Source organism: Cygnus atratus, chromosome 6 (assembly GCF_013377495.2).
Source record: "Cygnus atratus isolate AKBS03 ecotype Queensland, Australia chromosome 6, CAtr_DNAZoo_HiC_assembly, whole genome shotgun sequence".
Lineage (NCBI taxonomy): Eukaryota > Metazoa > Chordata > Aves > Anseriformes > Anatidae > Cygnus > Cygnus atratus.
In genome coordinates this window covers 40,045,286-40,071,857 of record NC_066367.1, presented here as the reverse complement: position 1 = coordinate 40,071,857, position 26,572 = coordinate 40,045,286, and the positions used below count along the sequence as shown (strand labels likewise).

The window sequence follows — 26,572 nt, the reverse complement described above, 5'->3', positions numbered from 1 at the left end:
CAGTCAAAATTTACTAGGGGTGTTAACTTTCATTGTTGATGTCAGAAGATAAACTCACTCTGTGATTAGAAAAACAATGAAACTTGCAAATGTATTATTTCTTAATTATCTTATTACCAAATGCTCTAATCAAGGATTTTTCATAGTTTTTTTGTAAGCCAGTTAGAAGCAGAGAATACTGTTAGCTTGTACCGTTTGCCTGGTTTGTCATTCAAGGGACCCTATGGAGTCTGGAGGTAATTTCAGTTCTTCTTCAGAAGATTTGAAAGAATTCCCACCCTAGAAGAGAAGGGGGAACAGGTTTTTTTGTTTGTTTTGTTTAGAGCTGAAAGTTACTGGAGATTTCAGACCACCGTCTGTTAATATCATGATAGCTTGCTGTTCACAACTTGATAGCTTGTTGTTCACAACTACTGTTGTCATTGACCATTGATATTGTAAACTACTTCATGTATTAACTATGTGGTCTCAGGAGATGATGCCCTCTTTTTGAAAGTAATACAGATGAGTCCTTCACCATGATGGTAGTGCGAAGTCTCCTCCCTGAGGAAAAGGAGCAGCGCTCCCACTGCTGAACCACTGCGTCAGTGACCTGCTGCTTCAGAGTCTTTGTTGCCCTATAAGCTCTGTGTTAGAGTGGCCGGTGTTTTGTTTTTGTTAAGTGTCAAAAGTACAGTCTGTATTTCATTTTACTCTTTTGCAGTTTTGTACATCAGCATGTGTCAAAATTGTGTGGGCCAACTTGCACATTGATGAGCAGGTTTCATAACTCAGCGCTTTGCAGTTTTAATACGTTTCGCTTCACAGAAGCCATCTTATACCCAGTGGCGAACTACAGGACAACCTGTCACTGACTTGCATACTGATTCGTCCTTTTAACTTCTGTAAACTAGCTGTGAATCAAGGTCATTTAATCATGTTATGAATGGGATAGTGCAGGACAGAATCCAGGTCCATCCTTGTGTTGACTCTGTGATGTGAAGAGTGAGAAGTAGTTTAAAAAGAAACAAACAAAAAACAAAACTAACCCACCAAACCTATCTTAAGAGAAAGCTGTCTGGTATGAGGCAGAGAAGCAGAACAGAAGCTTGCAGAGGAATAAAGTGAGGAAGGGACTGAGGAGATGAATGAGGCAAAATTAGTAAATAAGGGAAGGCTAAGAGATCATGTGCATGGGACAAGATATTCAACAGGCCAGGAGAAGGATAACCTGGATATTCCCTTACTTCTATTACCACCTGGCTTCCTAAAGTGAGCTCTTCTGTTGGCACAGCAGGCTGGGTAATCTGTATTTCACTGTCTGGAAAAACAACAGTACTGGAGCCAACCCTCTGGGTGTCCAGGAGTAGATGTTAGCAAGGATTTTGAATGCTTGGTGTTTGTTGAGAAGCTAGAGGCCAGAAGTATTTTAATCACTGTATCACAGAGCACAGACAGCAGGATGCCTGATCAGCATGTTGCTTAACCTGTTGGTGTGAGACAGTAACTCATCAGTGCAGGCTTCTGCACTGCTACCACCACTTGAACTAAAATATGTCAACAGCAATGATTCTTTCTAAATATTTCTACTTCATAATGCTATTTAGTGTGGAACCCTCCCTGCTAAAATTGAATTTCTTACCATAGCTAGTACCATAATCTACTAGCTTACTAGCAAGCTAGTAACTGACAGATTTTTGCTTTTTTAAACATTCATGTCAGTTCATAAGGTTACTGATAATATAAGAAAAGGAAAATGGTGTGTATGATGCTCATAAAAAAGGACTTTCTAAATTTAAAAAATGATGGCTATTTCACATTGTTTTGATAAGCTTCCCCCTCCTCAGCCCTTGAGTAATATTTTAGACTCCAAGGAACTGTTCTTAATATACACTTCATTTTTTTTCCCTTTTATGAGTTCTAGTGTTCACACCCTGAGGCACCTGTCTCATTATCTTTCCATTTAGGAATATATGCATATACTTTAATCTTATTTTATTTCCAAGAATAACAGTTAGTTTTATTTCGATGTGTGTGTGTGTGGAGTGGAGCTGATTAGTGCAGGTTTGTTTTCTTTTCTGATACAATTATACATCACAAGCAGGTCTATAATTCATCCCGGTGTCCTTGGAGGCTTCAGCTTTGAAGAAGAATTTGCCTGTGACTTCCAAAGTCCTGGCAAACAAGTCGTTAACTGGAACCATGAAATGCCCACTGCACAAGTGTAAATTTACTCTTCAGTTCCCATGCTGTGAGTACTGTATGGCTGAGAGCTGTTGAAACTACTGCACATGGGCATAATGTTACCAGTAGGTTCAGTGATTCCTAGATGTCAGACTTTTTCTGCAAGTCCAAACAATCAATAAAGAATGTGTCCAATCATCCGTTCCTATGAGTGTCAGGGTTGCTGTGCAGGTACTATGAACTTGGTGTTTCTGTCTCTATAATCATTCTGTCCTGGAGATGCAAGTGTTCTGCAACATGTATTAATTTTGTTTTCCCTAGCACCCAGCAGAAAGTCTTAAAAGTGTGAGTGGTAAAGGTAGGTTTTGTAATGGGAAATTGTGGGTGAATGCAAGCAAGTCTGAAAATACTTTTTTTAATGAAATGCACTACTTTTCAATACTCATTGAATATACATTTCCTTATAATCAGTTACCTCTAAAAAAAATATAAAATAAATATATATATATATATATATATATATATATATAAAGTTCTGTAGCACACAGTGCTGCTGTCTTGTTCCCTTTGGAAAATATTTGAGTCCAAGGGATTTATTATGTCATTAACCCAAGTGGAGTTTGTGCTAAACTTCTGTCAAACTTAATAGAAATTATCTGGGTAAATCCTTGGTAGACTAGATCTTTAATTTATTTTATTTTATTTTTTTTCCCCACCTGAGAATGGAGTTGCTCAGGCAGGAGACACAGATCAGCATGTGCTACTTTCATCTGAAGTATTAATGACTAAGCTGTATTGCAAGTGAAGAGACTGTGCTGCTGGTAGTGAAAGTCACCTTCTTATGAATTTTCTATGTTAATCTTCTAGTGGTCTCAGTTTGACTTCATTCTCTGGCCAGTGCTATAATAGATTTAAAAAAAAAAAAAAAAAGTAATGACCTCCTTTTGTTTGGAGAAATGAAGTTTGCCAAATTTTAATATATCATCTTCATTGATGGGGTGATGTATCCAGTAAAAACAGAACTGAGAATATCCTTACTGAAGACTTGATGCTGCAATCCTACAATTCCTTTAGCCTATAGCCTTTTGTCACTTTTCCTAATCACCTTTTACATGTGTTTTGCTTTCTTCTCTTTCTCAGAACACAATGGATAGCTCTAAAATGGCCTTTTCTTTGTAAATGGAAATCCTTGGGTCACCAGCTTGTTCTGAGGCTGCAGTCCTTATCTTAAAAACATGAAAAAAAAAGTCAAGGTTGACATGATTTGAATCCAAACTGGCAATTAAGAGGGATTTCAGAGGATTATTTTTTTTCCCTTTTAGTTATGACTTCCAGTATCGACTATCATGCATGTTAATCTTATCGGGAATCCTTGTGTAGAATTTGAATCATAGCTGCTTGTTTTATCTGTGTAGCATTGCAGCCTGCCAGAATACTGTGCTGGAGCTCTGTGTAGCCATTCTGAGTCACCTTTCCTCCCAGTCATTCTGTGGCCTTTTGGTTTGTAGTGTATTTTTGCTTCAGTTTTCAAAGGATGGTTTTATTTCTTGCATGACCTTCACTGTACAGGCCGTCTTTACACCCGTCAGTTGTCCTCTGTTCCTAGTTGTCTAGCTCTAGGTAGTTTAGCTGCTGGAAGGAGCTTGGTGCCAAGTGCCTTGGTATCATCCAAGGCAACTTAACCTGCTTCTAATGTAAGCCAATGTTTCTTGAAAGAGAAGACCTTACATGGTGTAACATTAGCTTGTGTTAACATAGTGGGAATTCTTAAGGAAAATCTTCCCAAAGTTTTGTCATTAAAAGATATATCTGTAGTATTAAGTACATGCTAAATATGTTATTACTATTCATACTTTAGAGTGAAAGAACTAATAAATTATTTTTAGTGGTTTGTAGTGTACTTTACATTATTGTAATATGCAATATTGAAATAATGAACTGAAAACAGATTCGTATGTATTTTCTTCAGTGCAGCAATTTAATAATTCACTTGGCAAGAGCTCCGCTAATAATACATGAACTGTGAAATGTACTTGAAATGCTGGTTGTAATTAAAAACCTTCAAAACTTAATGTTGGCAGTACTTTTACTGCTAAAATGCAAGTTTCTTTTTGAAACAGGCAATAGGGGATCCCATTTTTAGTGTATTTTTAGTATTAGTTTAACCACTAGGATTTTTTAGTATTTAAACAGAACATTCACTGTTGATACAGTAAACTCTACCATTCCGATTTTGTACTAGTAGGAATGAAAGAATGCAATCAAGAACACATGAATTTTTTTGTGCATTCTGTGGTCCAAAATTACTACCTTAGGGAATCAGAATTATTGTTCAGGATTGTTTTTGTTCTACATGATGTTACCTCTGGAGGAAAAAACAGATTAATACGGTAGGTTTTCTTGACAAGCCTTTGTTGTAGGAACTCTGGAAATTGAACGTCAGGTAGTCACTTTTAAACAGCAAAAATATTAAAATTGTGGAAATGCATGCCACTGAGATTCCTCAACTACTATGCTATGCTTCAGTGCCTGCCCTTTGATGCAGTTTGGCAGCAGCGCCCAGAGGCTCTCAGATAGGATTGGGTTCCCACAGTGCTGTGTTCTACAAACATGCAGTGAAGTGTAGTTTGCAAGGTAAATACAGATGCAGATTTGGTTTCTGTAAGAGGCAGTCCACTATATCCTTTGTCGTCATAAGTGAAAGTAGTCTAGCTCCTTATTTTTCAAGCTGTGACAATATGAACAGGGGAATCTTTTCATTCTGGCCTGTGCCATATTCCACGGGTGATTGTCCCCGAGAAGTTCCCTTCACAGTCAGTCTGGCCCACAAAATAAGGTGAGGCTGTGGGACTAGAACTAATCTCTAGCAGAAGGATGATGTTCAAACGTGGTTTAAAAATTGAAATGCTTTGACATTGGACTCAGTTGTTCGATACCTAATTTTTGGAATTTCTTACATAACAAAACATATTAATTTATCTCCGCTCTGTTAAGAACGCTTTATCCTAAATTACTTTAACGCTTCATGCGGGGAATACATGGCATAGTGCCAACCTACTGAATAACATTTTACAAATATTTTGCAGACAGCCTTTTTCTGCTGTTACCAGCTTTTCCTTTTTTGTTGAAATAGCTAATCACTTTTTAAAGGAGGTGACTCCTCTTTCACCGTACTGAAAAGGCATGGATTGGATGAATGTGGGATGGGGCCATGATGATGTAAAATAACATCACATGCTGCCTCCAGAAAAGAGTAAATGGGTATCATGGGGAAGTATAATATAACAAAACTTTCCTTCCTTCCTTCTCTCATTCTTATTACCCACTTCCTTGATCTGCAATGGGCTTATGCATTGAAAAATATTAACTAGATTAGATAAAAATGGAAAGCAGATTATACCCACTAAGTAAATGGGTGTATTTAGTAGTGATTTAAGGCAGTGTAGATAGATAGCACTGTAGAAAGCAGTGGAGATATGAACTGAATTATTGGTATAGGGTGGTATATTAGTTTTGTCTGAGAAACCTTTTTACATGCTTAATGTTCTGTTAGCTAAGGGAAGTTGTATATTTGATGCTTGGTTATACTCACTTATTTGTATGAAACCAGCTGAAAATCTAGATTATGCCCTAATATTGATTTCTATCTTGAATCAAAAGTCATTAACAGAAGAGCTATGTGCACAGAGGTAGGGAGAGGCTTGTCGTGAGATAGGTGTAACATATGTGACATGGAAATAACTGCTAACCAAAATGAATGAATAAGGAAGTTTGAGCTGTGTCTAGACTAGTTTTAGTATCTCTACTGTTAGAGGCTTTCCTTTAATCAGTTGTCTTTGTGACAGACTCTGTTGGTACAACTCTAGTCTTGGCATCTATTTACAAAGCAGAAGTTCCCCTGAAGTTTCAGTTAACTTAAAGCAAGATCAATTTAATGGGCTCACCATGCTAACTAATGGCTGAAGTCAAATAACTAAAAAAGATCTCTGGTTAGCAGATAAATAATATCTGGAGAAGATCAGTAAAGCATCAAGAGGATTCTTAGATCTGGAGGAAACTGAAACTGCAGTGTGTCTTGAGCCTGCTTACATTTGCACTTACTGCATTATTGTAGAGAGCTTAAAAGGAATGTGAAGCAGGATGTCGGAGAATGTAAGCTTAAAGCATTTTTTGTTAGATGACTTGACTCTGTTAGTTCATTTTAGTTCAGGATATCTCAAATAGTGATGTTATTACAGAAGTTTAAATTTCCTTTCAATTCCTCAGCAGTTTATTTTAGCTCCAGTCTAAGTAGCATTCTAGCAGATTTCATTTGTTTTGTTGTTAGCTTTTAAAGCTTTGTGAATATATTTTTGTATCTGTTTTGAAAGTGATGTGGAAATTACTGTATGTTCTTTCACATTCATTTTCAAAACATTTCTGCTTAAGTTTATTAGTGTAGTAACAAAAACACTTTAGCATTTTATTTTAGATTCTTATGCTGCTAAAACGCATGAGCAGACTGCTGTCAAAATTGCTAAACAAAAATTTCCATTTAGACAAAGACCTTGCTTGGAGCACAGGTTTCACAGTGTGTGGGAGGTTTCATTCAGATATTGCAGCTAAGCTCCAGAAAAAAATGGGGTCTTATGAAAATTGACAGCTTCCCTCTAGAAGTCTCTTAGATGGTTGTCTCATGTAACTCATTCTATTTCTATCACTGTTCCGTACTTCTGTTTAGATGGATGGTTTGAAATTTTAATTAGCTCTTTTCATCTTTAAAAGACGTTTAGATGTAGAGCTTAGTGATATGGTTTAGTGGAGGGCTTGTTAGTGTTAGGTCAGAGGTTGGACTCGGTGATCTTGGAGGCCTCTTCCAGCCTAGATGATTCTGTGATTCTGTGAAGTTCTTCTGGACCATTCTCTTGAAAGCACTTCCCTTAGTACTTTCTTGCTTCAGAATATTGTACTGCTAGGGATTTCTTTGCCTACCTAATGGTTTTCATATTCATGTGTAGCTTAGAAATTCTGTAATCAGTTTGTCATTCCCTCTGCATGATTTAGACCCAAAACCCACTGGCTTCCTCTGTGGGATCCATCTGGTAAACAAAAAATGTTATATAAGAGAGGTTTAGGTCATTTATCCACCTTTCATTTTTGCCATGCTGAGCAATTTGTTTAGACCTCATCTAGGGCTGAATTTGTTATTAGTCAGAACTGTAGAAAACCCTGCAATAAATGTCTGAATAAGTCCTACTCCTAGTACGTGGCTGTTCCTTCCCTTCCGCGGTTCTCTTCAGTGCTTAGACATCACTCTCCCAAGAAAGTGTGTTGGATTGCTTACCTGCTTCCTTTCCTGCTTTTTTGGTAGTGCCCCTACTCTGAACTACACGACAATAATCTTTGTTTTGCATATTCCTCAACAAAATACACTTCTGTTATGCTAAACATAGCTAAACACATGATCCTTTCTCATGCCACTTAGTTCAGAGGGACTAGCATAAATCTTGGAGCATCCACTTGTCTATTTCATGTTTCAACTTTTGAACAAACTTAGGAAATAATGGCCTCGTGACAGGAGAGAAAGACTTGAGTCTTTCAGAACTGTGTATGGAACTGATGCTGGAAAGCAATGTAAAGACTGAACTACAGAGAAATTGTGTTCCTCTTACAGCAGGACAATTCTCTAATATTAAAGAAAAGGCAGCGGGCAACAGAGAAGACATTCCCAAGTGAATGTTTTTAACACTGAAAGAGTGGTTTCAAGCGGAACAGCTACGGTGTCAAGGGATGAGAAGACGGTGGTTCAAACAAGTCTAAAAATGAGGATGCTCATTTAATTTTTGTGATGGCTGGATACGGGTCCTTGAATCAAAAAAGTGTTTTGTTCTTTCTTTCCTACTGGAGCAACTGCAGTGGGGTGATTGGAGTATTTCTCATATGAGGAGAGGCTGAGAGAGCTGGGACTGTTCAGCCTGAAGAAGAGGATATTCAGAGGGGATCTTATCCATGTACCTCATCCACCTGAAGGGAGGGTGCGAAAAGCGTGGAGCCATGCTCTTCTCAGTGGTGCCTGTTTCCAGGACAAGAGGCAAAAGGCACAAACCAGAACACCTGAAACCACATCTATCTGAGCAGAAGAAAACACTTTTGTGCTGAGAGAGGGTGGTTGAACACTGGTGCAGGTTTCCAGAGAGACTGGGTAGTCCAGTCTCAGTCCTTGGAGATGCTCAAACTCTGATTCAGCATGGTTGTGGGCAGCCTGCTATTGCTGACCCTGCTTGAGCAGGGAGGTGGGCTAGATGGTTTTGAGAGGTTCCTTCCTATATCAGCTAATCTGGTTTTTATTTTTTTCTGTAACCTGGAATAATTTTAACTTTAGGCATGGTTTCATATTTCTTTATGCAGAATAAAGAATTAGGATGTGGGAGATCCACGTTCAGCTGAGGGTTCACAGTATTTGTGATATGACAGTCTTTATTAATAAAGTAATTTTAAATAATTTAGAAACTATTTGGAACATACTACTTGAATTCATTAATGTATTTTGGATGACCAAAAGTGCGATATTACTGGGGGGTGGAGTAGGGTGTTGATGCTATATACAACTAAGGAAAAATTTTTGCCCAGTACTTTTTTCAATAACCTGTTTTGAGGAAATTTAGGTAGATGATTCATACGCAGTATTTATTCAAGTAGGATCAGTCGTATTTAGTTTTGGTTTATGGAAAAAAAATATTTAGTGCAGATGCTTAGAGCTATTTATATTACAGTACTTAAGTCTAAGGGCCAATTTATACAGTATTTCTCATTAATGGAGACTTATTGTTGGGGGGAAGTGCTCTGTGCATCCCACAAGTGTCCAGTGTCTTACAGAAACTTAACATACTTATGTCTCTGACAGGCTGAAGGACTATTTTGTAAGATTTGCCTTTTTTCTTTAATTTTACCACCACCAAAGAAGCTCTACTAAATATGTCTTTCATTAATTTTTTTTTTTACTTATATACCCAAGATATAAGATTCTGCTAAGATAGCATTTTCAAAATTCTGAGGAGAAAGATCACTTAGGAAGAATAACATCTGTGCTAAGGAATACAGCAGTAGTATTTTAATTTTTTCTTTCCTTAGTGTACGATTTTGAATTCCAGTTCAAAAGAATTTTGTAAGAATGGCTAAAAAAATATATATTTCTATGCTGACTGCCTATGTTACTATACACTCTCAAAATATGCAGTTTTCCCCATTTATGTTTCCTGATTGATCAATTTTGCATATTTTCAGGCATCCCTACCCAGTTTCCATGTGCACACATTTCTGTTCCCTCCTTGCAAACCACCCCACTACATTTTTCATGAAGTACTATTAATGCTTGTTGACACAGCTTATCGCTGTTTCTATCCTACTGCCCCATAAATTAATAAGTAGTGTTGCCCAAATAAAGTAGAGGGGAGGGAAATAGAGAGATTTGGGTTTTCAGGGTCTTGCGCCTTTTTTTCTACTGAGTTGTCTACGTTTTCCTAGCCACAGGGAGAGAAGTGAGATTTCAGAAGGTGAAACACAGTTATTAACAGGCTAGCACTGAGAGTTACTTTTCTTCCATTTTTGTAACTAGTTTAAAAGTTTAAGACACTCACCTGAATTATAATCCCTAATTTTGGGAATGGAATTGAAGCTGGAAAATGTTCTATGTACTCAGGGAGAACAACAATGTAAAGGAAAGTTGCTTGGAACACCCCCAAATTCAGTAGTTTTTATTAAAACATGAAAACATGCTAGTTACTATTTATATTTGGGTATGGTAGCAAACTACATTGTACTGCTAAAGATTAAGGAGGACAAAAGTGACTGTTAATCTATGCATGTGCGTTAATTACAGGCAGAATATCTCTTTAACAAGTTATCTTTGAATCTTTAAATCGAGAGAGAGTTTAATTTTACAGCCACCGAGGCCTTTCATGTTATTACCTTGCCTGCCCTATATGAAAAGCCATATCAATGTTAAGGCTGTTGGGACGCTACGGAGAACAAGAAGTGTTACTTAGGCAAAGTGAGGCAGACATGGCATCGCTCAGAGATGCCACTGGCTGAGAAACTCACTGGAATTTGAAAAATCTTTCACAAGCATGGAAGAACTAATAGTCTGCACGTACAGCTAGTGAAATGCAGTAAAGATGCTTATATTTCATTTGTATGAAATATTTCAGAATGAAAGTGCTTACAATAGTATAGAAAACCAGGTGAAAAATGTCTGAAAGGGCTCATTTGTTTGAGGAATACGGAGGTCTGTTAACACTTGAGAAATCCATTGCAAAAAGAGCTGGCCAGCCAGCAAAAAGGAGACACTGTTAATCCTATTGAAACCAGCGCATAGCAGATAAGCATGTAACTGCTCCTGACAAGGCTGAGGTAAGTCGGGGATCCCTGTTGACTGGGAACAAATGCTTGAGAACTCAGCAAGTAAGTCACTACCTATTAACAGCTACTGAGGACATGTCTTTTTTAGCCAATATATATTGTCAGGGTATATCAACAATGGATTTTGGCATGTTGAGCTAAGGGGTCCGCTCCATCCCCTGACAAACGTTGGTAGCGTGCAGCAGCCTGTTAAGATGGGTGCTGTGCAGCACCCCAGGCTGGTCCGTGCGCTTCATGAATGGTCTGGGAGTGGCTGGGCAGATGTGCAGCAGTGCATGCCTTCACTCCTGTGGAAGAGCAAGATGTCAGGCATAAGAGACCATTATACCCACCCATCATGGGGGGGGTACCAGGGATACTAGATTCGCCTTGCACAGTTTGAAAGCTGACAAAAGGTGAAGGCTCTTTCCTTAGAATCCGTTTCTTTCTGCAGCGTTCTGGTTGGAAGCTAAGTGCTGCCACGGAAATGCCAGAGTTGAAGGATGTGAACGGGCTCTGGTCTGTTAGGGTTGGTCTTCATTCATACAAGTTGTCTGTAAACATATCTGTGCATGCTTGGAAAAGCTAACGTGTAATAGTGTGTCCTGCTTTATTGTCTTCATGTTTTTCATTTGGATTGTTGCTTCTGTGACAGGCAGTTCTAGGGAAGCGTGAGGCAGGATGGGCTCTTCCAAACTAAACAGCTCATTGTCTGTCACCAGACTTGCGAGGACATCACCCCCAGAATTTTATTCCCACAACACATGCTACCAACTAGGTGACAAAAAGTGTGCAAATGAGGTTTTACTTTTTAGAGAATGCCAGGTTGTAGACACAAGGGATTTTGAAACAGATGCTTGGATGTACCAAAACAGAGTTGCAACCTAGGGGTATACTTTCTAGTCAGACATTAAGACCAGTCATAAGCATACAGAGCAAAGTGTAAAAGGGAAACAGTGATCAGCAGGAGACAGCTCTGTGAACTCTTACTATTGTGCTGGCCAGAGAAAGTGAGCTTTATTTGCTTCTAATAGTGATGGTCACATGGAGCTCCCTTTCTGAGGGGTCTGTCAGCCTGTAGCTATTCAACTGAGCAAATGGATGGAAAAGTTGTGGGGCTGGAGATGGAAATGATGGGTAGTCTTTGTGCATTTTGCTCTTTTTTAGTCCTGAAGCTGATTTGTTAGCTTGCTTCTCAGTTCTCTTCCTCTTTAAACAGCTACTTTACACCCACAGTGTTAATACTTGTACTGAATCCACATTTCAATCTTTTTTTTCTGGTTTGCTGTTTTTATGATTGATTTCACTTTTCCCTACTTGATGCATGATAAAGTACCTGAACTGCAGTGAGCAAGTAATGCGCTTACTGTAGCCACCCCAACTCCAAGGATAATTACAGAGGCTCAGGTGATAATTTGTCAGTTCTCAAACTGCAGCAGCTTAATCATGATTGCTTGTCCATAATTTAAGTTAGAGATGGCGATGACCTGATTAGCTGCGTTTTGCTTTGAAAAATAGTAACTCTGTTCCCATTCAGTTTGTACGGGCAGTACCTGTCAGTAACTGATAGTAACATCTACATTGGGAAACAGAAGTACAGGATACCATACCACCCTTAGTGGCCATAGTGGCATAGATTCTAGATCTCTTCTTTTAAAGAAAATGACAGGTTCATCAAGAAATTAACATGTTATTGAAAGTCCAAGTGCTAAAAGGGAATTTAAGATCTGATGTTACTGAGATTCTTTTAGCAATTTTACTTAATCTCTTCGTACGTGGTTTTATTGCATAATACACCAGTCAATTGTGAATTAGATATTAATATATGAAAAGATAGTGCTAACTAAATGGTTCTATATTGCTCATAAAATTGCAAATTTTGTTTTAGAAATTGGTCACATGGGTTTCCGTAGCAGTCTCAGTTTTTCAGGATCACAATATTGCACAAATTCTACTGCACAACTGTCTAAACGTAGTCTTGTCAACCTTTTCTTTCAGGTTCTACAATGGAGAGTGCAACAGGAGGAGGTAGCTAAACTAGAAGCTGCTATAGCTGCTAGAAGAAAAGAAAAGGAAGATGAGAAAGAAAGGCTACGGAAAGAACAGGAAATGATTCACAGAGCTCAGGAGAAAGAAAAAGTATGATAAACTTTTAAGCATTTTTGCATTTGCTAATACGTACACCTGCCTTTAAAATCTTTGACTGATCTAACTACCTTGTATTCTTGTAATGTATTTAGTATTAGTGTAGAGATTAGCAAATGGTTTGAGCCTTGCTTCTGTCCATTTCAGCTTAAAGCCTGCCTGTACTTGCACATCTGTTACTTTATGTTCCTAAAAAAAAAAAAAAAAGCACACACAGGGACAGTGTTTGTGACTATCTTGACCTCTTGACGTTGCAAAAAATTAGCACAGAGGCTAACTCTTACAGATCTGTGCTTTTTAGTAGTGTGGCAAGGACTATGAAAGCTTCCAATGCTGCAGTTAAGTATGCTGCAATGCAGCAAATGAGCCTTACAGTATGTTGTCTGCAAGATGCCGCACTGCACTTTGCAGCAGAAGGACCTTAAAAGTGAGCCTGAAGTACAATGATAGTATTAACCACTTCACGATATCAGAAGTCTATATAACGTTATTCTAAGTACTTACATGGTGACTGCTTGGGAAATGGCATTGATGCAAAAGTCTAAACCTTGTCTTAATAGAAATTCAAAAATCCACTATAGTGAATATAAGGCTTTTAGAAAATCAAATTCACTTATGTATCTCTGTTGACTTTTTTATTTTAAGGATATAGCACAAATTCAGGAGTTTTTAGTATTAAAATTGTACCCTTTTTTCTAATTATTTTTACACTTAAATCTGGCTTGCTTAGAGTCCACCTATGGAATATATGCTAAGACTGCAAAATTATTTCTGGAAAAAATAAGTAGGAGAATATTATGGATTCTTTTTTCTGTAGTTTTTTTTTTCAAATGCTGATGAGTGAATAGTTTAATGGGACTACTCAATGCTGGCATGGTTGCAAGAAGGGTTGCTAAAAACTGTGTCCTCATAATATACCAGTTAAAAGCAGAGTCAAGAAAAGGCTAAACTGTTCCAAGTAGGGTACTTTCATGATGCATGTTGAAGGCTTTAGTGACGTTAGTTTATGTCACACTGCAGAAAGCCTGGGCAAAGAGAGAGGAAAATGAAATCTTCATATATATTACCATGTTTTCTCTTTAGACTGCCTTCTCGTCTTTATTTACTTGCCATGTTTCTGTGTAACATGTCTTAATGTGAGCAAATGTTTACTGATGGGACTAAAACATGGGCAATTAGACTCCCTAGAAACTGATGGATTCTCATTTCAGTAGATTTATCTATTGCTGTGATAGGTTTGTTGTTGTTTGTCTTCCCTGCAAGGACTATCTATTCTTACGGCAATTTGCTTGAGTTGTTACTAAAACAATTTACTTTACAATGCTTACTAAAAGCAGAAAAGAAACCATAGCAGACCAAAATAAATGACTTGCAGGCTGCTGAAAATGACTGCCTTAGCAGAAAAAAAGAAAGAAAATAAAAATCTACTCTTCTAGGCATTTCCCTATCTATTTTTATAGCACTTCAATATCTTTCCCATGCTTTGTGCAAATAAGCATGTCTTCATGCCCTGTCAAACAGGTCAAGAGCAGAAGCTCTTGTTGCTTATTGCATTCCTGGTAGTAGTTTTGCATAACCGTTGAATTCGATTGTATCAACAGTTCTGCAAAGAAGCACCTGAATTAAAGTGATACTTGGAGAAAAGAAGCTGAAGTTGCTGAAGCCTTCTTGTCTCCAGGTAGACTGTCAGCTCATTAATTCTCACTGTTGCAAGTGTCCAGGGCTGAAATTTGAAAAGCTGCTTAACGTCTAATCGATTTTATTTGATTTGTAAGTCCATCGTTCTTGGTCATCACTACATTCCCATTTTATGTTTATCCAGTTTCTCCTCTAACTGAAGAAGTTTCTGCTTGTGTTGGTTACCTGATCTTATTCCTTTTCCACAATTCATCTTAAAGACTAAATAAACATTCTTGGCAGAGTGCAGTCCTTCTGTCAAACTATCCTAAATCACATAGAAAAATTACAACTAATTGCCCAAAAGTCAGTTTCAAAGGATGTTTCTCTTTTTCTTCAAAATACACAGAATACTCACTTTTCGTAGGAATAAAAGATTAAGATTAGAAGGGACCTTAAGAGGTCTCTAGTCCAACCTCCTGCACAAAGTGGGGTCAGCTATGAGTTTTGACCGGGTAACTCATGTCTTTATCCTTATTTTAATTTCGTTTATTTATCCTTAAGCTTATTCTATTTTTCCTTACTATTTAAGAATGTATGTTGTGTTACAAAATTGTATTGCATATATGACCTTTCCACACTGACATATGTTTCCTTGTAAATGTTCTTGATTAAGATGTTGTCACTGTTCTTAGATTCTGGATTTAAAGTTATAAGGTAAGCAAAAACAAGAAGTTATGAGAACTTCCACATTTGTTGTCTGCATTCATGTTCCATATAAGAGTTTTTAGGGTGAGATGTCTTTGATATCTACAATACCTAATTTTGACTGGTATTTGATGGATAATATGTAAGTTGTCTCAGTTGGAGGGTATGATTGTGAGCTTTTGTGGTTTCACCACCAGCACTGGACATGAAGTTACAGAGAGAAAGGCAGCCCATATTTAACGATAGCTTACCTCTTAGGTTGTGAGAAACTTTGCTGCTACTTTTTGTTGCAGCTTGTTCTGCTTATTTGTCTTTACTCAGGCAATGTTTATAGTGGAAGGTAGCTCTAAAACAACAAGGCAGGGAAGAGGATTTGTGAGGCTGTGTTGACCTGACCACCAGCAATGTTAATTTTATGTGTAAATATTTTAGTTGGGTAAATTTTCCAATTTTCTCTTGCCTGTGTACAATGTCTATATGGAACAGTCCTTTGCCTATGCACAGATGGAACAGCAGCTGTTTGAGGTCAGTAGTCATATGTTTCATTTGAGCATATTACATCTTAGATCCTTAAAAAGGGCTGCTAACATAATACTGTGGCTGCGTCTCTAATGAGCGTTCTGTGACAGCAAAAGGAATATGTAAAATATCCATGATCTGTGTAAAAAGTGCTCACGCTCTGCCTACTTCATAATGTAGACAGGGTATGTTGGTGTGTCAAATACTTCCAAACCTGAGAATGAGTAAAATGACAACGAATCGTAGATACAAATGCTATGTTTGCCCAATTAGATTGCAGATCAGATTAGATTGCAGATCAAATTTTTTTCCTATGTGTTGAAGTATGGAATTCAGAAATATCCATTGGTCTCTATTTAGAGATTATGAGAAATCCTTCAGACAATGTGGAATACAAAACAGGAATAATTGCAATAGAGAGTGTTTTATTTAATAAATATAAGTATTCCAAATAGTATTTAATAGCCCTGTTCCAATTTCCAACTGAAATCTCCAGGAGAGGTTTAAATTCAGTACAGATCAGTAGATGATACATAAGTTATTTTTATTGCCATTTTATGCAATTATTTTCCTATGTGAGATGATCCCTTGAGGAAATTTCATTTTAAGTAGGTATCTGCATTATAGATGCAGAGGATATGGAGGTGAGATAAGGTCTCAGGCCTTTGCAACCTTTCTAAAGGAATTTTATGTATCTAATTTTAAAATCAACAGATTATTAAGGTATAATTTTAATTAAGCCTATAATTAACATTTTCATGTTTATTAAAATTTCTGATTTTCTTAAATATCTGCATGTTTTACAAAATTTCTATTCTCTATCTTTCCAGCTACACTTCAAATTTTAGAAACATGATGTTGTTTTTGTCAGTGAATTACAGATGATAGTATTTTGAAATAATTCCAGTTTTCTTATAAAAATCATACTTCTTTAATCATAAAAAATTCTTTCCAAAAATGGTCTTAATGGTCTAAGGATCCAAGGGATTTCTCAGTCAGCACTGAGGTAGTATGACGTACCATGCCATTTGCACCAAGCCACGATAGCTAGCCGTGCCCCCAACAGTGGGTTTTGCAGTAAGCAGCTGAGGTCTCACACTGGTACCTGCAGCCTGTTCTGCATGCTGAGAAGTGGAGAGAGGGGTGGCACGGGCACCAGCCTCAAGACCACACAATCCCTCTGTTCTGTCTCCAGCAGTGCACATAACAATAGAGAAAACACATGTGATAATTTCCCTCCTGCCCAGTTATTTGCCCTGTCTGTGGCTATGCCTCCTGATGGTGATGTGCTTTGTTGATTTAGGAGCCCTTCTGCAGGGGCTCGCTCTCCAGGTATTTGCCTGGTCTCTCCTGAAACACCTGTGAGCTTTCTGCATCCATCAGCAAGGAGCTCTGCCAGTCTTCCATGCACTGCCTGTAGAACTGTCTGTTATTTCCTCCGAATCTGGCTCTTGCTCGTTTCATTTGAAGCCTCTGACTCTTCATGCTGGAAGAGACAGAATTGATCCCCATCCAGCATCTTCATCATACTTGTGAATTTGTAGGCTTCTTATCATATTCCCTGTAAGCTGTCTCTCTTCCATCTGAAAAGCCACATCCCGTTCCACCAGTGCCTGTATGAAAATAAGTCCAAGCACAATGAACCTTTAATCGTTACTGTTTCTCTTCTCTTTCCATATGAAAATGTTCCTTTCTGAGACAATGGAGTCACAACAACATAAATATATATTTTTTTCTGTTCCTTTTTTTTTTTTTTTAATAATTCTGGGCATTAGGCAGGCCTGGTTTGCTTTTCAGTGGCTGCTGATGTGTGGCAGGAGGGGGTGGAAGTGCCCCCGCCAGGGCGCCCGAGCACTGGGGCAGCCAGGGTTCTTTGTGCTCTCCCCCATGCAGGGGCCTGGCTTGGCCTTCACAGAGGTCGCTACGTGCAGTCATCAGCTTTAGTAAATGCAACAACTTGTAACTGAGAGCGTTGCTTGATACCAACCACGGGCACTCGTCTGCATGTAGCATGCTCAGGAAGTTTTGCTGTGCTGCCGGGGTTTCTGGGAAGACAAGGCTTGCGTTCGGCTGGGTGAGCAGCGTAGAAGGGTGCTCATACAGGAGGGGAGTTTGGAGGTCTGTGCTTCTGCCAGGGTCTGAGGTGAGAGAGGCTCACCTCTGTGACAGGGACAGACAACCTCTTCTTGTAAATGTAGCTGAAAAATAAAGGGGATAGAGTATGTCTTTACTACAGTTGCTGCGAATGTTGTATCATGTTATAGATACTGTACTTCACATCTAACTTAATGCTTACTTTGAGCAGTATCCTGCTAGCAGTCCAGCCATGGCAGTTGAGAGACTTGGTGAAGATTAATAGTAATAATTATGGTAGAAGCAAAGTAAGTACACTTGTATTCCAGGGATGTTACCCAGAGAGGAGTGGTGTGATCGATGCCGATCGTGCTGTGTGGGTTAGATGACCTCCCAAGATCCCTACAAACTCTGAATTGCACAGCTCCAGCATTGTTGCCAATACCTGAGCAGGTTCATCTAACACGAGCTTAGAAACACAGTGTTGGAGTCATGCTACTGAATTTCAGTGGAATTCAAATGTTCTTGAAAATTGTGAAAAAAAAAAAAAAAAGTGATTCTTGTTCCTGTGTCTAAAAACTGTTTTAGGAGCTTTCCAAGCTGGTCAGTGGCTTGTGATGTTAGCTCAAGTCATCATTCAAAACTTTGGGAAGTGTGCTACTGCAGCCGTTTGTGTTTTTAAGGTAGCATTTGTAACATATGTCACACCAAGTCAGTAATCGTAAGTTTGCTGCAGATTCCACCAGCTGTCTTTGAAGAATTGCACTGGTTTTAGGAATCCTGTGGAATTTATTCAAGTGAAGAATTCATATTTTCACTTGAGTGATATTTACTTCAAATCTCGATTCCTCTTTTTACATCCAAAAACCCTTCTCTTTACAGATAAGCTTCCCTACTCTGATTTTTTTTTTTTTTTTTTTTCCTCTTGCTGAGGCCTTTCCTTCTCACCCAGCTTTGGAAAAGCTGCATACTTACATTCATAGGCTTCCTTCTGTTCCTCAGGAAGCTCTCCACCTCAGCCAAAACGACCAGGACTAGCATGGGTACAGCTGTTTGAGCTAACCTGGGGCATTTTATTTTAACCCAGGCAACATTCACTTCTTCAAGCAATGTAGCTAAAGGTTTTGATGGCATAGTAGGAGGGAAAGGAACAAATGAAAGTGGTAGCCCCTTCAATTTGCAGAACTGAAAGCAGCGGTCAAACAAAAGTGTCTGTGGTCCAATTTTACTATATTTGTTGTGGGGAATCTGTACCCTCTTTTTACTCTATCTTTTGTTAGCACAGCCTGTTTTGAAGTACAAATTTCATTCAAAAAAAAAATCAAATTGGGTTTTCTTTAACTTAGTACTTTTCTAACTTTATTTGATATCACTACCTTGGCTTAGGAATGATTCTTATTTTGTTTACTGTATGTGTTCAATCTCCAGGTCAAAAGGTACTGGGCTGAGAAACAGCTCAAGTGGCAAGAACAGGAAGAGAAAGATCTACAACGTATGAAGGGATTAAGAAAATTAATGGCTAAACAAGCAATTAAAGACAGAGAACGGTAAAAGAAATTAAATGTGAATATAGTACCAATAGGAGCTTTTTACCATATAATTTGTCTTAATCTTCCAACCTTCTAAATTAAAACGCATTCAAATAAGTGACTTTTTTCTTCCTGTTTCGCAGTAACCCCAGTCTATATATGGGATTGTATCATGGTTCTATCCTGGAAGCAATTTATTTGTTAGTTTGAATTAATTCAAATCAACCAAAGTTTTAGAATCATGTAAGCAATAAACTGTTGTAAACAAAGTAGGGCTCGCTTTAAAAGCGGCTCCCTTCATGCTGTTTCTATTGTAGCTGTGTAGTAAGACCTTCTACCTTACTATGTTTTGCAAAATTATTCGTAGTCGGGTTTGATTTTGTTTGAGAGGGAAGTGAGAGGAGCACATTGAGCACTTGTAGCCTCAAATATATTTTTTATTCTTTTAGAGGGTCTTAAACTATGCCCCCAAATTTTGAGACAATCAAATTATTACTCTCTTTTGAGTATTTAGACCCTAGACTTAGTAAATGTTACTGCCTCTTATTCACATTAGCACTCCTCACTTATTTATATGATATTTAATACTGTACTGGAAAAAGTATTTCCATAGAACTGTTTGGTTTCTTCCTCTCAAGCAATCTTCGTTTAGGATTTTAATGAATGCCAATGAGAAAGTTTTCATGATGGCTTCTGTATACTTTAGAACCAGTATGTTTCAAAGGGTGAAATTAAAATGCAGACGTGCATTAGTTGTAGCTACTGTTCAGTCATTTGATGAACAGGCTGAACCTGTTCACATTTGAATCCTTGCCAAGCAGTCTTTGCAGAATATGGCCTTTAATGACTTGCTGAAGAAGTACCATAAAAAGACCTTTGTATGTAGTCTGGTTATAATTGCTCTCAAATCGTAAGTTTGTCTTTTTTACAGAAAGAGCCCCACCAGACTGCATGGAGAAATGTAATTAAAATAGGGATAAAATTCCATTGGTATTAGACTAAACTTGGTCTTAATTATTTGTTGGGAAACACTACTTTGATCTTTTGTTGTGATGTCTTGCTGACAGCTGAGTTTAAATATACATGTCCTTATGCTACAAATATACCTATACCTTTCCTGAAACATACCTGCATGATCATAGCTAGCAGCAAAGGAAACACAAGTACTTGAATTACTGAGTTTTCAGCAGAACTGATCAGGAGAAAATGACTTTTCTTTAAACTCGTGTACTGCACTATGTTATACAGTTGAGGAATATTCTTTTCTTACTGTAATAAACACATCAGAATAAAATATAAGGAATTGGCGTAGTTCATTGAGGAGAGCGGGAAGGAAATAATCCTATCTTCAGGCTATTACAAATCAAAAATCAGTAAGTGCTTAGCTTTATGTTTCCATAAATTGGCATACCGTACAAAATAAAATAGTTAAAGAAAAATACTCTCTTTTAATAATATAGTGCTTTTCATCTTCAAAGCCTTCACAAACATTAATCAAAGAAGAACAGAGATGTTTCTGTTACTAGGTACTGTAGGGCCACTAGTATGGTATAAGGCATGTATTGTACTGAACTAAGGTAGACACGTTGGCATAATGATTTCACAGTGCAGAATTGCAGTTCTGTAGAAACTAATTGTAATTTTTACATGTTTAACCTGTTCCAGACCACAAATTATTTTCAGGTCTTTGCAGAGCTGATTGTAAAAGATGGGACAGGCTAATACAGCAATTCTGATCTGATACATTTTGTGGCTTTTCAGGGAACGGAAAAGATTTTTAGATGTATGAGCTAACCAACTATTCCAAATACAAGATGTAGCCTGGATAAACATGTAGAATTTCTAATATGTGCAATCAGATATTAAAAAATGTTCTGCCCTCATCCTGAATTGCTTCTACATTTAATTTTAAATTAAGTAATCAGGTTTATAAAATATAAAATTAAAAAAACAAAACAGTCACTGTGCTGAGTCCTAGCCCTGAATTCATGGAGCAGAGCTGGGAGAGTCAGGAGGAAAGGATTGCTATTTGCAGGAATTTTCTCACTAACCATGAGAAATGGAGCACTGGCAGCTGTTTGCTGTGCTGCTCTGTTAATCACATGCAGGGGGTGAAGGTGCTCATCTCTTATTGCATCTCTCCTTTACTTTGTGCTGTTTGCTGTGGTTCCCTCCTGAGAATGCTGGCAGACAGACAGCCTTTCTTCTATTGCCTCTCGAGGTTTTCCCATTTCAGAAGCACGGATCTCGTGAAACCCCCGATGTCCTCCCTCTCTCTGTGTTCAGTGCTCCATGTTGAAGGGCCATAGAACCTAAAGAATCCAGAAAATCGTTGGAGAACTGGATGTTTAAGACCATTCAGAAGATCAGGCAAATGAGATGCTGTTGGTGGAGCCGATGCTTACAGCAGCTTTGCCACAAGCTTGTGCTGGAAACCTTTCCTTACATTTAAGAGTTTCTTTAGAGCTCAGGGCTGAGTTAGGCTGCATACCTTGACACAACCACAGCTCTCTGACTTGGGTTGCAGCATAAACTAGCAAAGGATCTATTCCATCAGTTTTTGTCATGGGAACTTGAGACTACTTCTGAAAACTTCACATGGGTATGTAAAGCACTGCATATCCCAGATGCTGGGAGCCTTGGCAGCATCATGCATCAATCCAGCCTACTGCAGGTAGAAACACGAACAAATAGATCTTCCTAGCCTTAGTGCTGTAACCTAACCACTGGATAATGCTTTCTACTTTTTATCAGATATTTATTCAATCGACAACAGGGAACAGGGTAAGTTGTGATACAGACCAAAAATGCTATCTATATTATGACCCATTTTTTTTTAAAGTTCCAGCTAAAGCTTTCATAATAAAAACTTTTCCTATTGAATATTTTTCCTATTGAATATTTATGAGACAGTGTCTTAAAGCATAATTTTAATGAAATTCTGCTTATAGAAAATTACATAAGTGTATGCCCACAGTACTTCAAAAGGTAGTTTTACCAAACCTAATCAGCTAAGCCCATTTTTCAACCGATGATTTATTAAAATTATTACTTACAGTGGTACTTAAAGTCAAAATTGTGTATTAAGATTTTTTTTTAGCTTTTCTATAAAATTAGTTGTACTTAATTTTACAGAGCAACAAGGTCCTTTCTCTGCCTTCTTCTGCCTGTTGTTTAATTTGTTAATCATTTGCTATCACTTATACATACTTATAGTGCATATGGAAGCACTATAAATTATTTCCATTTGGCTTTAGTAAGGTTTTATGCTCCTGCATGTATGAAAATTCCTACAGAAGAGAAGCAGTATTTGAAATTAGACCTCAGTGAGTCCCCCTCAGTTTTCTTTCTTGGTAATTTATAGAAGTTCTCAAGTTGTTGAATTTCATATTTGATAATACTGGAGTATTTTAAAACTCATATCATAGTAGTCAGCTCAAGCACAGTGAAAGATTTTCAATATAATACAATTTTTTTTTTTTTTTCAGAAAAAAAAAGTATTTCTGCTTTTTATTAAATTTTCTTTGTATGAAAACCAGCTTAAGCCTTCTCCCTGGAATGAAATTACCGGTGAAGATTACTGTTGTAAATGTTCATCTGACTAAACTACAACGGCTACACAGATAAACAGAAAGCCTCTCTTGGGCATCGTCAGGCAGCTTTTTACCATTCTCTTAGGACTAACTTGTTCATAGCAAAAATTACATACTCCTTTGAACTTATAAAAATTTTGAGAATTATAAAAATATACTAGTTTTACTGTAGTTGAATCAGCTTTTTCTTCTCCAGTTCTCTAAAGGCAAATAGAAATTTGAAGGGGGAAAGAAGGATAACTCTGTATGCAGAGTGTGGCAATGGCAATTCCTGTCAAAGGACTAACAGTGATATGACAAAGAATATCCTTACAGCTTCATAAGAAACAGAGTTTGGCAGTGGACTGAGAACTAATAGGAAATATGGTCACAGCAGTATTATCAAGGCAATAAAAACCTATTGCAAAAAGTTGATCAGCAAAAATAATGTAATAGGTAAAGTTTTACATTTATTTATGCTAACCTCCATTTTTTTCTTTCTAAGGAAGTTTATAATTCTTAAGTTTTCTTGCTTCTTCCAGTAACAAGATTGGGAGCAATTTGTTTCTTTTAATGGAAAGGGTTATAGGAAAGAGTTCTGCTGCCATACACAGATGTCAGAACATTTCTTCTTGGCAAAGAAAATGGAAAAAAATGAGTAATAGTGCTATAAGCTTGCTAGAGAAAAGCTAGGCTTTAGAAATGAAGTCTGAAAGGTTAGCCAACTTCTAAAATAAATAAATAAAATTGTATGTCTCTATATATAAAAGAAAAAGCATTCTTTGCATTTTGCAGGTGTTTTGATGAACCATCTTATTTTTTAAGTGGACATAAAGAACATCAGGATAGTTTTCAAATTGAAAGTAACAATTTTGAAATGAAAAGTGACCAAGTGTTTTTCTACTTGTATACGTGCTGTTTTAAAGGGTAAAGTTTAGACAAGCATTGCTAGACAAGCGGCTCCTGAAGAAAAAGGAACAAGCCCTTCAAGAAGCACGTGAAGAAGAAGAAAAAGAGAAATGCCTTGAAGCACTCCGACAAAAGGTGTTTATATTATATATAGTATTTTCATATGCAGTAAAGATACAAACACATACTGTCATATTGAAGATTTAAAAAAAATAGTCACAAGCAAATAAATGAAGTTAAAATGTACTTTAAGTTTGCCATTAGTTCTGTCATGTGTGCTTTGTAACTCTGACAACAGGAACATTAAGATATTAAATTACACTGTAGAAGCTGTTGATATGTTGTGGATATGTCTTCTATCTTTTTTTAAAAATCTTAAGTCTGCCTTGAGTCTCAGGCAAGGTTTATGAGTAATTTAAATTAAAATTAAATGAAATTTAAATGAAAAGCTATGAAACTTTTACACCTTATCTTGAAAAGAACAAAAGGACATCCCAGAAAATGCTTGCTAACATTTGCTATAGTAAATGTACAAAGTTACTTTTTTTCTCTTGCTGACTTTTGAAGAAGTAATGTTTCCTTCATATATATTTTTGTATCTTATCTCCTTGGTTTTTACTTCAAAAATTAAAAGGAAAAATCCGGAGTTCAAATTCTTTGCACTTCAGGATGTGCAGCCAAAGGAAAATAGGGGAAGGAGAAAAGGTGCTCTTTCAACCCTTCTGATTTTGGATAATTTAATTAGAATTAATACAGCAGCTCTCTACCCTGGACTACCTGTACTTAAAAATACAGTGGTGCAGCCATGACCTTCAGCATGTCCTTTGGCTTTAGGTTTAACCATCTCAGTGCAGCATGCATGCCAGTGAAATTTTTCCTCAGTCCCCTGTGGACTATTTGTGGCCTTTTAAGTGCTTTCACTTCAGCGTTATGGAGTACAAAGTCAAGAAGAAAGAAAAACATAAGAGTTCAAATACTGCAAGCTATCTTCTGTGGGAGCATAACAGGAATAAATAAGCCAGAGGGACCATTGGTCTATCAGTTCAGTCATTTTTTAAACTGTTAAATTCAAATTAATTTCCAGTCAGTAATACATTAAGAATCTGGCCAATTAAATATTTTGTCGTATTAACTATGATTTTAGATTGTCAGTGCGTTTTCTTAAAAAAGAACTCTTTTATGTCTTTTCTAAGTTACTGGTTGAATTGCATTGCCTTTTACAACATATTTTATCAGAGGCTGATTGAGAGTCATGATCTGAACTGACTGACCCAATTCTCTTATCAAATTAGAAAATGCTACTAGAATTGCCTTTGACCAGGATGGAAGAGTTTCTGCTTCATTATTTTTCCAATCAATATTTATTCTCTGTGTTTCACACTGATGAAATACTTCTTCATAAAATATGCCCCTTTGTCATATGCGGAAAAAAAAATTAAGATCTCCAGTGAAGTCATAAAGTTTGTATATTTACAGGGTAAATATGAAGATGACATTTTATTAAAAAGAGATGTGGAAAAAATAATTATAGATTATTTTAAATATTTTTTCTTGTTTTAGCCGTTCATTTGCTGTCCTGACTGATTAGTTTGCTCATGCATCTTTCTATATTTTCCAAAGTAGTTTTAGCCTGTATCTGACTATATTAACACAAAGCTGCCATTCAGCTTTCAAGTTTATTTTCAGTTTTTAAGGACTGACAATTGGCATTCACAAGTATGCAGGTTACTGTGTGTTCAGCCTGCCCACATAACAGGCGATTCTCCACATTATAACATTCCGGTACTTGCCAGGCATGCCCACTGCTATATTAAGTGCAGCCAATTAAATTGTCTCCACTGGGAAGTTGGAAAAAATCTCCCTGAGTATCAGCCTCTGTCAAAGTGGGTTTCCTACCATTTTCAGCGTGCAGTCTTAGAAAGTTTTACTGTGTTCATGAGTTGCATCTTCCCTTCTTGTTCTGTATTGCTACAGTACTTTCTTAGAGATCACTGACAGCATGTGGCTTCGGGGATGCTCTGCTGCTAGCAGGCATCCAGAGAGCCTCTGAGCTGCTGGTGGACATTGGCCCTCAGCAGATGTTGAGGAAAAGCAATGTGCTTATTCAGGATTTGAGTGCTATCTGAGCATACGCAGTGTGAGGCAGAATGCTGTTTGCTGGTCTTGAGACCTAGCTCAGCATCCCTGGAGGGGATACTCATGCTCTGGACTCAACTTGTCAGCTTTACAATATTTATACGTGGAGACAAGTTGGCTTAAGTCTACTTTTGGAATTTCTAAACCAGGTAAATGATTGCATTCTGAAAGGATGTGTGTTATTAATAAGACCTTTTCTCACTGTATGTCTAAACAGATAAAGTAACTGTTATTTTCATATTGCGTACTTCAGGTTTCTGTTGTTGCAAAATTAGATCCAGCTAGAGTAGTGGCTGATACAGTGACATCTAAAGCTCGGATGGGCATTGGAACCAAGGAAGAGTTTGTTCTTCAAAAGCCACTGTTTAAGTTGCATACGTTCAGTGAAGAGCAGGTAATTGTAATGGTACTGTACAGTTTGTTGTATGCAAGTATGTCATGAGAGCAATATATGATAGTGATCTTGTAGCTGAAATAGTGATGTTAACAGTAGAACATAGAGTATAATATGTCTAAAAGTAAAAACATGAGGAGTAATAGGTGGAGTAAGCTCTCTGACCAGATCTTTGTAGATGCAGGAGGAGCACAGCAAGAGTGTACACAATAGAAATTTGTGTCCATTGAGGCTACTGGGCTAGATGGATGGACTGAGCTGAGCCAACTGGGCACTTCCTGGGTGCATTGGGTGTTTTGAGTGATCTGTTTGCTGTTTCTTCGTTTCAAAACTCACCCGTTTTACACTTTAGGAATTTACTTTAAAAAGTGCCTCCTTTTAAATTGTTCCAGTTAGTGTTGTACTAAGTACTTGAAATGAAGTGCCTCAGC

General features: G+C 37.5%; 1 protein-coding gene across 8 annotated transcripts in view; it reads left to right on the top strand.

The window, feature by feature from the left end:
• The window catches only part of CCDC148 (coiled-coil domain containing 148), a 66,012-nt gene that overhangs the window by 37,374 nt on the left and 2,066 nt on the right, over positions 1 to 26,572 (top strand). For all 8 annotated transcript variants that reach the window (XM_050711460.1, XM_035566047.2, XM_050711456.1 and 5 more), the window contains 4 exons: positions 12,538 to 12,678; positions 19,030 to 19,148; positions 23,629 to 23,746; positions 26,001 to 26,141. In XM_050711460.1, coding sequence (XP_050567417.1) covers positions 12,538 to 12,678; positions 19,030 to 19,148; positions 23,629 to 23,746; positions 26,001 to 26,141 — 519 coding nt within the window. The remainder of the gene's footprint in view (positions 1 to 12,537; positions 12,679 to 19,029; positions 19,149 to 23,628; positions 23,747 to 26,000; positions 26,142 to 26,572) is intronic.